The sequence below is a fragment of the Sus scrofa genome, chromosome 16, assembly GCF_000003025.6.
Source record: "Sus scrofa isolate TJ Tabasco breed Duroc chromosome 16, Sscrofa11.1, whole genome shotgun sequence".
In the NCBI taxonomy this organism is placed as follows: Eukaryota; Metazoa; Chordata; class Mammalia; order Artiodactyla; family Suidae; genus Sus; species Sus scrofa.
In genome coordinates, this window is record NC_010458.4 from 34,576,477 (window position 1) to 34,591,948 (window position 15,472).

Here is a 15,472-nt window from a genome sequence, read left to right on the forward strand (position 1 = left end):
AATGTTTTGGGCTAACAGTAGGCTATTAGAATATAGCACTTTATAGGCTACAACTTAAAAGTGAATATGAGCTTTTAAAATTGTATACAAGATATTCTCTGTTTTGATAATCTTGCCACATTACAAATAACCTTAGAACTAAATAACTTAAAGTAACAGTCATTTCGTTCTTCTGGTTGTTTTATGTGGGTCACAAATTTCTAGAAGGGCCCTTTGGATGGTTCTGGCTCAGTGTCACACATTACTACCAACATTTTGAAGATACATGTTTTGACATAGTCATGACCATTATTTTCTGTGAGTCCATAAAAGACATTTTGAAAGTTTTTATGGCTTCACGAAAGCCATAATTGATGGGACCAGAAAATTATCTTTTTATGTGGTTTTGGCCATTCCTGATGAAGTCTTATTCATATTGTTCTTACTGATCATCTAGTTTAGATATGAATTCAAATGTCTATAGGGGCCAAGATTCTTTGGCACATAGGACAATTCTTGGCCACCAAAAAGGAACAGCAACTACCCAGCTCCAATTAGTTATTACAGAATAATGTGGTATCAGAGTTTTCAACGTGGAAAACCCCCAAATCCAGAATTTTTAGGTGAAAATATCTTGATTTTTAAATGTTCATAAACTATTTCAAAATTCTGAAGTCTCTGTGCAAGCCAAATTAAACATTTCCTCCTGTTAGATCTGTCCCACAGGATTGTAGTTGTCTTTAACTTGTGATAAATTAAGCTTTCCTACTTTGTAATTAAGGAACCCTAGGCACCATAAGGTTAAAAATTTGCCCCAGTTTAAATCTCAACTACTATCAGACTGCTGATTTAAATGCCAAAGTTAATGTTATTGTAATTATTTCTTTGTAATGTTATATGGTATTTAATAATTAATATAGAAACTAATTTCTCTTAGGTACCTATAACTAGATTTATTTTGTCTTGGAAGAAAGAATATTTAGAAATAGGGATTACAGTGTCACATATCAAAATACTTAACTTTTCCCCCACAGTTCACCCTCTGGTCTGTCTTGCTAAATAATGAATAAGATCTAACCACTAAAGGCAAAAACTGAGGCATCATCCTTCTCTCATCATAGATTCCTTCTCTCTTCTCCCTCTCTTCCCACAACTTCTTGATTGTTTTCTCTTCTTACCACCATGCTGTTTTAACTATTCCCACTGACTAAGGTGCATCCTTCATTGTTTCTTGCCTAAAGTGCCACAGTAGCCCTCCCGACTATTCATTGCCTCCTATCTTATATCTTGTATCTTATATCTTATTATCTCCTATCTTATTATCTTATTATCTCCTATCTTATCTTATTGTCTTATTATCTTATTATCTTATTGTCTTATTATCTTATTATTATTATTATTATTGTCTTATTATCTCCTATCTTATCTTATTGTCTCTATAACCCATATTTATACCCTTGCTTTCAGAATCTTCTTTCTAAAGCATGGCATTCTTAGGTAACTCTCAGTGATTCCATATTGCTTTTAGAATGTATTCCATAATTTAGTGTATTCTTGCCTTTCCCTCTCTATCTTGTCTGTTGCCATATCTTACACATGATGTTTCTTCATTTACCATGATCTTTCCCTCATTCCCTATTGCACTCCCTACATATTTTTCTCAAGATCTTCTGAAATTTGCTTTTAGTTTCTTCAGTTTGATTTTAGGCTCCTTAACTGTTTTGAGTAATTGCCTATATAATTGTCTGTTAAATTGTTGTCCTGTGATTATTGTCTTTCTTGTCTACCTCCCACATTTGACTACAGAAGTAGTCTTGCTTTATTTGTATTTTTGTTCAGTAGGCTTTACTTACCTCTTGTTTACTACTAGGAACCCAAATTTAGTTTTTACTTTATTTTGAGTAGTTATTACTATTTGTAAATGTTGATAGTTCATGACTTTATTATTTTTTAGAAATCTTCTCCAAATAAGAAAGATTTCTGTTTTTTAATAAGGGTAATAACCTTTCAGTTACTGCATGGATCCATTAAACTCTTTTATAAATGTAAGATAATTTATGGAACCTTGATTATAGACTTTTACAGATACCATCATTGTAGTCTGCTTTCATTAAACACAGAATTCAGAAATTTTTCATTTTTCATCCATTATGGCAAAGGGAAAAATAATGGAAAAATGTAAGATTTTTATTATTTTACTCACTTTTCTATTTAGTAGAAAGGATTTAGTTATGTGATATTTTGTGATAAGAGCTTGGACCATCTTATTTTGCTAAAAAGGACTTGTAACTCTACCTTTCATCTTTTGTGATTTGTCTGGTAAATTTTCCTTGATATAATTCTTAGTCAAATACAAAAAAAAAAAAAATGAAAAGAAACAGATGATGAAGAGATGAAAACTATTTATTGGGTTGATCATTCTGATCTTTATAATGTAAGTCTGTTGTCTTTATAATATAAAACTGAATGCGAAAATGTTGTACAACTACAGAGCAAAGAATATGGCCTTTCCCTCATCAGTGAAATTATGATGTCAAAGTCTTTTAAAATATTATATTTAGATAATACAAAAGAAGAACCAAAAATAATGATATCCTTGAACCTAAAATAGATGGATTTAAAATCTGAAGTCAGTAGTACATTGTGACTATGCGAGTGCACAAAGAAACATAAATAATGATAAGCTAGTACCTTTCAAAGATATGTTTGAAATCGGATTGTTGGGTATACTTCAGATTCATGATGACAGTTGATGAGTAGCAATTTGTTATATTCTTTTTTTTTTTTTTTTTTTTAATTGTCTTTTTGCCATTTCTTGGGCCGCTCCCTCGGCATATGGAGGTTCCCAGGCTAGGGGTCGAATCGAAGCTGTAGCTGCCAGCCTACGCCAGAGCCACAGCAACGCGGGATCTGAGCCATGTCTGCGATCTACACCACAGCTCACGCCAACGCCGGATCGTTAACCCACTGAGCAAGGGCAGGGACCGAACCCTCGACCTCATGGTTCCTAGTCTGATTCTTTAACCACTGCGCCACATCGGGAACTCCTGTTACATGCTTAACACTAGGAAATTGTGGATAAAATGTGTATTTGCTATGGGTGTATTCTAATTAAGATTTCTAATAAAGTTGTTTTCCATTATTTTTATTTTTTTAAATTATTTGTAGAATAATCAAAAATGAATTGAGTTGAAAACAAAAAGTTTCTTGAACCTAGGTAATACATAGTAATGCCTATTTTTTCTGGTATTCTGAGAGTTAAATGGTTCTTTATTCTGATGAATTATGTGCATTTTGATATTTGCTGGAGTAGGCTTTTTATCTAAAACACTCATTTCGTATTTATTATTTATATATTCGTAAATATAAAGAACTGCCATTTCCTTAGTTAAATAGATCTTTATCAGTTCATCTACTACTCATGGTCAAATAGCATTTTATTTGAAAGTATATCTTAAGGATCTGTAGGTACAGATGTATGTTTTTATATTCTGACATGAAGTTTATTCTCTCTTTCCCCCCACCACACCCCTTTTTTTGTGGTGGTATAGTGCTGATGAGCTCCTTCTAACTGAGATGATGTTCAATGGCCTTTTCAATGACCTATCTGCAGAACAGGCAACGGCACTGCTGAGCTGCTTTGTGTTTCAAGAAAATGTAAGTTAATAGGTTTAGCATCTCTTATTTATCAGTTCACATTATCCTGTAACTTAACTTTAATATTATTATGGATCTTTTTTAAATTATAAAAATATTACTTCATAGTTACATATTATAGGTAATGTTAATTAGAAATCAGTGTAACTTTAACCCAAAAGTAGTAAGAGAGAAATAATTAAATGCATATTACCAGAAAAGAGAGTAAAGTAGAATTTTATTTAGATAGTCATCATTAATCAGACTCCAAGTCGTAAATTTGCACTGTAACTCAGTGCATTATTTGAAGGTCTGGCCTAGTTGCACAGTCCTAGAAAGAAAAAAAAAAAGGTAGAGTTAATCAAAACTAGTAAATGAAAAGGGAGTGAGATTAAATTAATACCTCTTCTCTTAATTTTGTTTTGTTTTTTTGAAATACATTTTATTGAAGTATAGTTGATTCAGAAGGTTGTGTAAGTTTCAGGTATATAGCAAAGTAAATCAATTATACATATACATATATACATTCTATGAGGCAGCTTATTCCACTAGATGCTGAAGTCTTAGTTTTCACAGGCAAGATTTGAGGTAATAGTGTATGATTCTCATTGCTGGTTTAGCAGTAATTAAGTGCTGGCTAGAACACCAAAAGAACACTAATCATACTTTATTCCATAAGGCAGTATGATTTGCTTTAAAAAGTAAAATGCTTGTTTCATATTTCAAATTATTTTTTCATTGAATATGAAATTGACAAAATAAGAGTAGGACAAGAGCATGTACCTTCTAAAAATAATTTAATGTTGCTATATAATTTTTCAGAGAATCTTTTACCGTACACACTTAGTTTAACCTTTAAAAAAGTAGTGTAAGACACTTTTCAGTTCTGCCTTTGACCTGTTTATCCAATAAGCATTTCCTTACTTATTAAGGAGATCAAATACATAACTTTTTGAAGTAGATAGGTATTTTCTATCAGTTCTCAGATTAGAAATTAGAATTTTAACTATAGTAGCAGTGATAACAAATATGGCAGTTATCCAGAAACTATTTATATTTTTCTAAGAATGCCTGCCATGCACCTATGAAATAATTTAATTTGCACATGAGGAATGCATTTCTTACAAAATATTATGTGTTTGGCTGTTTCCTTAGATTCAAACTTCAATTGCATTAATTTCCAAGATAGTTGTTAAGAATGTTCATCAAATTTTCTTTGAACAGATCTAAGGTTTAGATGAATTTGTTGATCAGTTTGAGGAGTTTTTGTCCTAAATGGCTTTTATTATGTTAAGGTATGTTCCCTCTATACCCACTTTGGTAAGAGTTTTTATCATGAAGGGATGTTGGACTTTGTCAGATGCTTTCTCTGCATCTGTTGAGATGATCATGTGGTTTTTGACTTTTCTTTTGTTAATGTGGTGTATGATGTTGATTGATTTGCATATGTTGAACCACCCTTGCGAACCTGGGATGAATCCTACTTGGTCATGGTGTATGACCTTTTTTATATGTTGATGGATTCAGCTAAAATTTTGAGAATTTGAGAATTTTTGCATCTATATTCATCGAAGACATAGGCCTATAATTTTCTTTTTTGATAGTATCTTTGTCTGGTTTTAGTTTTAGGATGATGGTGGCATCATAGAATGTTTTTGGAAGTGTTCCTCCTTCTTCAACCTTTTGGAGAAGTTTAAGGAGGATAGGTATAAGTTCCTGTATGTATGTTTGGTAGAATTTGCCTGTGAAGCCACCTGGTCCTGGACTTTTATTTGTAGGGAGTGTTTTTATGACATATTCAATTTCATTTCTAGTGATTGGTCTGTTCAGTTGATCTACTACTTCTTGATTCACTTTTGGCAGGCTGTAAGTCTAGAAAGTTGTCCATTTCTTCTAGGTTGTCAAATTTTTTGACATATAGCTGTTCATAGTATTCTTTTATGGTTTTTTGTATTTCTGCATTATCTGTTGTGATTTCTCCTTTATCATTTCTTATTTTGTTATTTGGGGTTTTTCTCTCCTTTTCTTGGTGAGACTGGCCAGAGGTTTGGCTTTTTTTTTTTTTTTTTTTAATTGATGTGACTGGCACTACAAAAATCCTGTCCTCTGAGAGAGCAGGAATGTTAACTCTTCACAGGAGTTGGGCTTAACCAAACCACAACTCTTAAATCTTGGGACAGGATATCACTATATGTAGTTAAGATTTGTTTACTGAAGCCACACTGTGTAACATATAGTGTCATCAATTCTTCCTTGTCTTTGTGGTAGTGCCTTTTAACAGCAAGATGGATAATTATACCAAAAGTCACATGGAATTTTGTTGATACTTTTAAAAGTATGCTTTCTAGCTTACCGTGTGGCACAGCAGGTTAAAGATTGAGCATTGCCACGGCAGTGGTACAGGCTATAACTGCAGTGCAGGTTTGATCCCTGGCTCAGAAACTACCACATGCCATAGGTGTGGTGTAAATAACTAATTAATTAATTGAAATGTGTTTGTGTTGTTTCTAAAATTGGGCTTCTGTATTTTATATCATTAAAAGTAAATTTGAAGATTTCACACAGTCATTATAATATAAATATCAAGTATCTACAAATATTTATTAAGCACCCACTGCATGTAGTGCAAAGACCTAGGCACTAGAGAAACACCAGAAATTTTTGCTTTCATAATACTTGTATGCTAGTGCATAAGATAAACAATAAAGAAAGTACACACATAGTATGTTGAAAGGTGATGAGGGTTTTGGAGAAAAGAAGCAGGGGAGGTAGATATAAATTGTTGGGGGTGCTGGGGTTACTGTTCTAAATAAGTTGATTAGAAAAAGCTTCACTGATAGAGTGAAATTTGAACTGAGACCTGAAGAGAGATAAGTAGCAAACCATGCATATTCCTGGTGGAAAAAGTATTGTTAAAAAGACACTTATCTTAGTGCCTTCTACTTAGAGCTGGCTGCAAGAGGAGGTGATCAGTATTTGTTGACCATGATTGGACACAATGTCAAAGACATGAACGGTCTTGAATACTTTTCACTATTAAACTGAGATGTTGAGTTCATTTTGGCCATTTTGCTTTTTCATCATCCATTCTGATTTTTTTTAACAGAAATGAGACAATCTGGTTCATGATATATTACATAATATATGTAGCTACATGATATAGATCAAAACCAAGCCCTATGTAAATACTGATGCTTAAGTTAAAGATTACAGTTCCCTTGTGGTGCAGCAAGTTAAGGATCCAGCGTTGTCACTGCAGCAGCTTGGGTCACTTGCTGCTATGGCTCAGGTTCGATCCCTGGCCTGGGAATGTCTGTATGCTGCGGATGCAGCCAAAAAGAAAAAATAAAGGCAAATCTATTTCAGCTAACCTGTAGTTGCTTTTTAAAAATGCACCTATAATTGCTTTAAATCCTGTCTCACACATACATGAATACATACATATGTACCTTTCTTGTATCATTTTATTTTTGTATACTAAGTCTACTTTTGTTAAAATTTGTTCCATAATAATGTCTCTATTCTAATTACAAGCCTATAGGTTTTGAGGATCTGACCATTTCTTTCTCTTGGACAGCATTAGAAATCAACACATAGAATTCAGCTTGTCCAAGCTGATTTGACTCGTTAGTAATAAACCTGAAACTCCTATTATTCTAATTGAGAAATTAATGGATTTTTCACTAGAGGGAAAACAATATTAAGAACTCTGTAACTCATGCAAACTATCCTAAAAGTGGTTACAGCTAGAATTATCCGGGTAAGATTAAAATTGAGGGCATTACTTCAGTTTCCACAGATTGAGAGTTGCCTAGAAGCCAAAACTTTCAGAAATCAAAGTATAATACAACAGTTTATAAATGTTGATATAACTAAACTATGCATGTTTTACAGTATTTGCTCTCCTTCAATTCCATTTGTGGTCACAGAAAATAGCTTGTTTGGCACACTTTGCAAATGTAGCAGTGTAATATGTAAGAAAGAATAGTATAATTTAGGATAAGAGGAGTGGTAATTTTGCTTATATAAACTAAAAGTTGAGAAATTCTAAATACCAATGACTAAGGTTTTATAATTTGAAATTAATGGATATCATGAAAGTTTTGTTTGTAAAAGCAGATAGTATACACTGCATTTTAAACTTGAATTTTATGTCTAATCTTCCTTTTCTTTTATAGTCTAGTGAGATGCCCAAATTAACAGAGCAGTTAGCAGGACCACTTCGTCAAATGCAGGTAAGATTTTTTTGAATTACGTATTTTATGAATAGTATATTGTAAAATAAACTTTTTTTGGGGGGAGTGCACCTGTGGCATATGGAAGTTCCCAGGCTAGGGGTTGAATTGGAGCTGCAGCTGCCGTTCATCGTTTTCATTGGTGTTAAGAATGGCATCTTAGAGCAACAGAGATCCTAAAGGAAACAATAGAAAAGTTAGACTTAATTGATATCTTCAGGACACTACATCCAAAAAAATCAGAATACACATTCTTCTCAAATGCTCATGGAACATTCTCAATAATCGACCACATATTGGGACACAAAGCTAACCTCAATAAATTTAGGAGCATAGAAATTATCTCAAGTATCTTCTCTGACCACAGTGCCATGAAATTAGAAATCAACCATGGGGGAGTTCCCGTCGTGGCGCAGTGGTTAACGAATCCGACTAGGAATCATGAGGTTGCTGGTTCGGTCCCTGCCCTTGCTCAGTGGGTTAACGATCCGGCGTTGCCGTGAGCTGTGGTGTAGGTTGCAGACGTGGCTCGGATCCCGCGTTGCTGTGGCTCTGGCATAGGCCGGTGGCTACATCTCCGATTCGACCCCTAGCCTGGGAACCTCCATATGCTGCAGGAGCGGCCCAAGAAATAGCAACAACAACAAGAACAACAACAAAAAGACAAAAGACAAAAAAAAAAAAAAAAAAAAGAAATCAACCATGGGAGAAGAAAGAGAAAAAACCTACTACATGGAGACTAAACAACATGCTACTAAAAAACCAATGGGTCAATGAGGAAATCAAGAAGGAAATAAAAAAATACCTTGAAACAAATGATAATGAAGACACAACCTCTCAAAATCTATGGGATGCTGCAAAAGCAGTGCTCAGAGGGAAATTTACAGCAATACAGGCCTTTCTCAAAAAAGAAGAAAGATCCCAAATTGACAACTTAACCCTCCACCTAAACGAACTAGAAAAAGAAGAACAAAAAAGACCTAAAGTCAGCAGAGGAAGGAAATTATAAAGATCAAAGAAGAAATCAGTAAAATAGAGATTCAAAAAACAATAGAGAAAATTAATAAAACCAAGAGCTGGTTCTTGGAAAAGCTAAACAAAATTGACAAACCCCTGGCCAGACTCACTAAAAAGAGGAAAGAACCCAAATAACCAAAATTATAAATGAAAAAGGAGAAATCACAACGGATACAGCAGAAATACAAAAAACCATAAGAGAATACAATGAACAACTATATGGCAATAAGTTTGACAATCTGGAAGAAATGGACAATTTTCTAGAATCTTACAGCCTGCCAAAACTGAATCAAGCAGAAACAGACCAACTGAACAGACCGATCACTAGAAATGAAATTGAATATGTCATAAAAACACTCCCTACAAATAAAAGCCCAGGACCAGATGGCTTAACAGGTGAATTTTATCAAACATATAAAGAGGAATTGGTGCCCATCCTCCTTAAACTCTTTCAAAAGGTTGAAGAAGAAAGAATACTCCCAAAGACATTCTATGGTGCCACCATCACCCTCATTCCAAAACCAGACAGAGATACTCCAAAAAAGAAAACTATCGGCCAATATCATTGATGAATATAGATGCAAAAATTCTCAACAAAATCTTAGCCAACCGAATCTAACAACATATCAAAAAAATTACACACCATGACCAGGTAGGGTTCATCCCAGGTTCACAAGGATGGTTCAACATACACAAATCAATCAACATCATACACCACATTAACAAAAGAAAAGTCAAAAATCATATGATCATCTCAATGGACGCAGAAAAAGCATTTGACAAAGTCCAACATCCATTCATGATCAAGACCCTCGCCAAAGTGGGTATAGAGGGAACATTCCTGAATATAATCAAAGCCATTTATGATAAACCCACAGCAAATATAATACTCAGTGGAGAAAAACTGAAAGCCTTCTCACTCAAATCTGGAACAAGACAGGGATGCCCACTCTCACCACTGCTCTTCAACATAGTTTTGGAAGTCCTAGCCACAGCAATTAGACAAAAGAAATAAAAGGCATCCATATAGGAAGAGAAGAGATCAAACTGTCACTGTATGCAGATGACATGATACTATACATAGAAAACCCTAAGGACTCAACCCCAAAACTACTTGAACTGATTAATAAATTCAGCAAAGTAGCAGGATATAAGATTAACATTCAGAAGTCAGTTGCATTTCTTTATACCAGCAATGAAACATTAGAAAAGGAATGCAAAAATACGATACCTTTTAAAATTGCACCTCACAAAATCAAATACCTCGGAATACACCTGACCAAAGAGGTAAAGGACCTATGTGCCGAGAACTATAAAACTTTAATCAAAGAAATCAAAGAAGATGTAAAGAAAAGGAAAGATATTCCATGTTCCTGGATTGGGAAAATCAATATTGTAAAAATGGCCATACTACCCAAAGCAATCTACAGATTCAATGCAATCCCTATCAAATTACCCATGACATTTATCACAGAACTAGAACAAACAATCCAAACATTTATATGGAACAACAAAAGACCCAGAATCGCCAAAGCAATCCTGAGAAACAAAAACCAAGCAGGAGACATAACTCTCCCAGACTTCAAGAAATACTACAAAGCCACAGTCATCAAAACAGTGAGGTACTGGTATCAAAACAGACAGACCAGTGGAACAGAATAGAGAACCCGGAAATAAACCCTGACACCTATGGTCAATTAATCTTTTGACAAGGGAGGCAAGAACATAAAATGGGAAAAGGAAAGTCTATTCAGCAAGCATTGCTGGGAAACCTGGACAGCTGCATGCAAAGCAATGAAACTAGAACACACCCTCACACCATGCACAAAAATAAACTCCAAATGGCTGAAAGACTTAAATATAAGACAGGACACCATCAAACTCCTAGAAGAGAACATAGGCGAAACACTCTCTGACATCAACATCATGAATATTTTCTCAGGTCAGTCTCCCAAAGCAATAGAAATTAGAGCAAAAATAAACCCATGGGACCTCATCAAACTGAAAAGCTTTTGCACAGCAAAGGAAACCCAAAAGAAAACAAAAAGACAACTTACAGAATGGGAGAAAATAGTTTCAAATGATGCAATGGACAAAGGCTTAATCTCTAGAATATATAAACAACTTATACAACCCAACAGCAAAAAAGCCAATCAACCAATGGAAAAATGGGCAAAACAACTGAACAGACTGTTCTCCAAGGAAAATATACAGATGGCCAGCAAACACATGAAAAAATGCTCAACATCGCTGATTATAAGAGAAATGCACATCAAAACTACCATGAGATACCACTTCACACCAGTCAGAATGGCCATCATTAATAAGTCCACAAATAACAAGTGCTGGAGGGGCTGTGGAGAAAAGGGAACCCTCCTGCACTGTTGGTGGGAATGTCAACTGGTACAGCCACTATGGAGAACAGTTTGGAGATACCTTAGAAATCTATACATAGAACTTCCACATGACCCCACTCTTGGGCATCTATCCGGACAAAACTCTACTTAAAAGAGACACATGCACCCGCATGTTCATTGCAGCACTATTCACAATAGCCAGGACATGGAAACAACCCAAATGTCCATCGACAGAGGATTGGATTCGGAAGAGGTGGTATATATACACAATGGAATACTACTCAGCCATAAAAAAGAATGACATAATGCCATTTGCAGCAACATGGATGGAACTAGAGAATCTCATCCTGAGTGAAATGAGCCAGAAAGACAAAGACAAATACCATATGATATCACTTATAACTGGAATCTAATATCCAGCACAAATGAACATCTCCTCAGAAAAGAAAATCATGAATTTGGAGAAAAGACTTGTGGCTGCCTGATGGTAGAGGGAGGGAATGGGAGGGATCGGGAGCTTGGGCTTATCAGACACAATTTAGAATAGATTTACGAGGAGATCCTGCTGAGTAGCATTGAGAACTATGTTTAGATACTCATGTTGCAACAGAACAAAGGGTAGGGGGAAAAAAATGTAATTTTAATGTATACATGTAAGGATAACTTGATCCCCTTGCTGTACAGTGGGAAAATTAAAAAAAAAAAAAAAGGAAAAGAAAAGAATGGCATCTTGGAGTTCCCTGGTCGCCTAGGGACACACATTGTTACTGCTGTGGCTCAGATTCAGTCCCTAGCCTGAGGATTTTACACATGCCACAAGCATAGCCCAAAAAAAAGGAATGGCGTCTTGATGGATTTAGTTAGCTTTTTTTTTTTTTTTTTTTTTTTTGTCTTTTTAGAGCCACACTTGTGGCATGTGGAAGTTCCCAGGTAAGGGATCAAATTGGAGCTGCATCTATTTTCGGGTTCCTATTGTGGCTCAGCAGGTTAAGGACCTGCATTGTCTCTGTAAGGATGTGGGTTTGATCCCTGGCCTCACCAGTAGGTTAATGACCCAGCGTTGCCACAAGCTGCAGTGTAGGTCACATATGTGGTTCTGATCTGGTGTTGCTATGACTGTGGCATAGGCGCCAGCAGCAGCTCCAATTCCTGGCCTGGGAACTTTCATGCCACAGAGTGTGGCTGTAAAAAAAAGAAAATAGCAAAAGCTATAAGTACTATAATCTACTGTGGCTGGATTCTCAAAGCCACAGTAGCTTATAGTAATGAATTTGTTGCTTTTATTATTTTCTTAGGAAGAACTGATTTTATCTACCTTTTCAACATTAGAAAGATAGGGAAAGATGAACTCTGTGACTTTGAAAAAGAGGAATGAAGAATGAATCATTAAAAATGGCCCCTTTAATGTAACATTTAACATTCCTTAATCTTACTAAGAAATTTAAACTTCCAGAACCAGAAAAGTTGTTATAGGCCTAAGAGTTTTTGATGATTTTGATTACTAAGAAGAAAAGAATGAATCTTAATTCTTATATGTAGGGAAAGAAAATAATAAGATTTACTTTTTTTTTTTCTCCTTTTTCTGGCCATACCTGCAATATATGTTAGTTCCCAGACCAGGGATTGAATCTGAGGTGCATCTATGGCCTATGCCACAGCTGTGGCAACATCAGATCCTTAACCCACTGTACCAGACTGGGCTGGCGATTGAATAGGCAACCACCAACGCCATCGTGACAAGCCAGATTATTAGCCCACTGTGCCACGGCATGAACTCCAAGGTTTACTTTTACTGAAGCATTGTCGGGGGAAAAGCATCATTTTGCCATAGGATTTATGTTTCCCTATGTCTGTTTTGTTGTTGTCTTTTTTTTTATGAAACAATTAAAGACTAGTGAAATGTGACTTTTGAATAGTTTTAATGACAAGTTCTGGGTTTTGTAGAAACAGTATTACTGGGTAAAAATCATGCTTTTGATATGTTTTTCTTAATGCTAAAGCTTTGCTCTTTGATCACTCAACAGTGCAACAGGCACTGTGGCTTCTTAGAAGCAGAATATCTAAATTGTAGGCATGCTACCTAAAAGAAAAAGAAACCTTATAGAATACTGACTTTGGAAACCTAAAGAAAAAGTGATATGGGAAATCATAAGTAAGAAATTCTAAAAGGAATGTATACATGTATGTGTGACTGGTTCACCTTGCTATACAGTGGAAAATTGACAGAACACTGTAAATCAGCTATAATTGAAAAAAGAAAGATCATTATTTAAAAAAAAAAAAAGAAATTTTAAGTGTATCTCTTATCTTCAAAGGAATGTGCTAAAAGAATTGCAAAAGTTTCAGCAGAAGCCAAATTGGAAATTGATGAGGAGACTTACCTAAGCTCATTTAAACCTCACTTAATGGATGTAGTATATACCTGGGCAACTGGAGCTACATTTGCGCATATCTGCAAAATGACAGATGTCTTTGAAGGTATGGTTAAATTTTGTATACATACGTTTCTTTCTGATATAAGAAATATGCTTAGGGTGGCATTAATTTACTAAATAAGAATAATATTTTGCCTATGTAGATTAAAAATACTCTTCTCAAATCCTTTGTATTATTTAATAAGCACAGTCTGCTCATTGTAACAGTTGATAATCCTGTACCAGAGTCTCTGCAATCACTGGTAAACAAATGATCTCAGTAAGTTCTACTTGTGTAGATATTTTTACTTTTGGTTTTATTCTCTTGGTAATAACCTGATGGTTTGCTCTGTAATTCTACTGAAAAACAGCAGAGCTGAAAGTGCTGTCCATCATTGCATTTCTAATAAATGTTACTCAACTGAAGAAAATTTTTAAATGAAAACATAAAGGTAAAGGAAATATATAAAGAGTAATTATAATGGAATTATAAGCACAATATATAAAGAAAACTACATAGAAATGCTGTATTTAGGAGTTCCCGTTGTGGCACAGTGGAAGCGAATCCAACTAGGAATCATGACATTGCGGGTTCAATCCCTGGCCTCACTCAGTGGGTTAAGGATCTGGCGTTGCTGTGAGCCGTGGTGTAGGTCGCAGACATGGCTCAGATCCTATGTTGCTGTGGCTGTTACGTAGGTTGGCAGCTATAGCTCTGATTCAGCCCCTAGCCTGGGAATCTCTCTGTGCTGTGGGTGCGGCTCTAAAAATAAATATAGCAAAAAAAAAAAAAAAAAAAAGAAATGCTATATTTATTGCAAAAAGGTTGGCTTATGTAAGTATAATGAATTGTGTTTATATTGAACTTTCTTGAAAATAAATGAGACTAGACTTCAAAGAGATCATTGTAAGAATTTTTTTTTTTTGTCTTTTTGCCTTTTCTAGGGCCGCTCCTGCGGCATATGGAGATTCCTGGGCTAGGGATCAAATTGGAGCTGTAGCCTCCAGCCTACACTACAGCCACAACAACGTGGGATCCGAGCTGCATCTTCGACCTACACCACAGCTCACGACAACGCCAGATCCTTAATCTACTGAGCAAGGCCAGGGAACGAACCTGCAAGTTCATGGCTCCTAGTCAGATTTGTTAACTACTGAGCCACAATGGGAACTCTTATAAGACTATTTAAAATACTACCATTACTTATTAGTTTATTTTGAGAAAAATAATATTTTTAACACACCTTGTATTGCCTTGCTTCTTACCTGATACTATTAAAAACTAATAGATAACTTATGAATCAATAACTTTTATGATGCATAGGTTAAACATCTCTGCAAGAGAAATCAACTTTGAGCCTTTACTTCACTCTGTTGCATCTTATAGGTTTTAAAGTTTAAAATATTTAGTTTATAGTATATTATTTTTTAATTATGGTCTGTTGGTTTAGTCCTTTCCCTAAAGTTTATTTCTAATCTTTCATTAAATGATCATTGGTCTCCAGATCTTTTTTCTGAATACTATATTCTGTTATTAGGAAGGTCATTATTTATTGGGTAACTACTGTGTGCCAGGCATTGTGCTGATAAGTGTTTTATATAATTTAGATATAACCATGAAAATAGCACACCAGAGTAGATTTTATTTGCACTTTGCATAAGGAGACTGATTTTTAAAAGGTAAATAATTGGCCAGGGTAGTGAAGTTTATAGTATATGATGGCACTACGATTTGAATTCTGGCCCCTGTGACTACAAGTCAGATGGTAATCAATAATTCCACCTAAGAAGCATAAACTTTTTCCCTGAATTTTGGGTCATCCAGAGACTTCCT

General features: G+C 35.0%; 1 protein-coding gene across 1 annotated transcript in view; it reads left to right on the top strand.

Moving 5' to 3' along the window:
• SKIV2L2 (Ski2 like RNA helicase 2) overlaps nt 1–15,472 on the top strand; it is a 127,282-nt gene that overhangs the window by 98,250 nt on the left and 13,560 nt on the right. Inside the window, exons 23-25 of the mRNA XM_003133964.6 lie at nt 3,531–3,636; nt 7,794–7,850; nt 13,540–13,702. Coding sequence (XP_003134012.3) covers nt 3,531–3,636; nt 7,794–7,850; nt 13,540–13,702 — 326 coding nt within the window. The remainder of the gene's footprint in view (nt 1–3,530; nt 3,637–7,793; nt 7,851–13,539; nt 13,703–15,472) is intronic.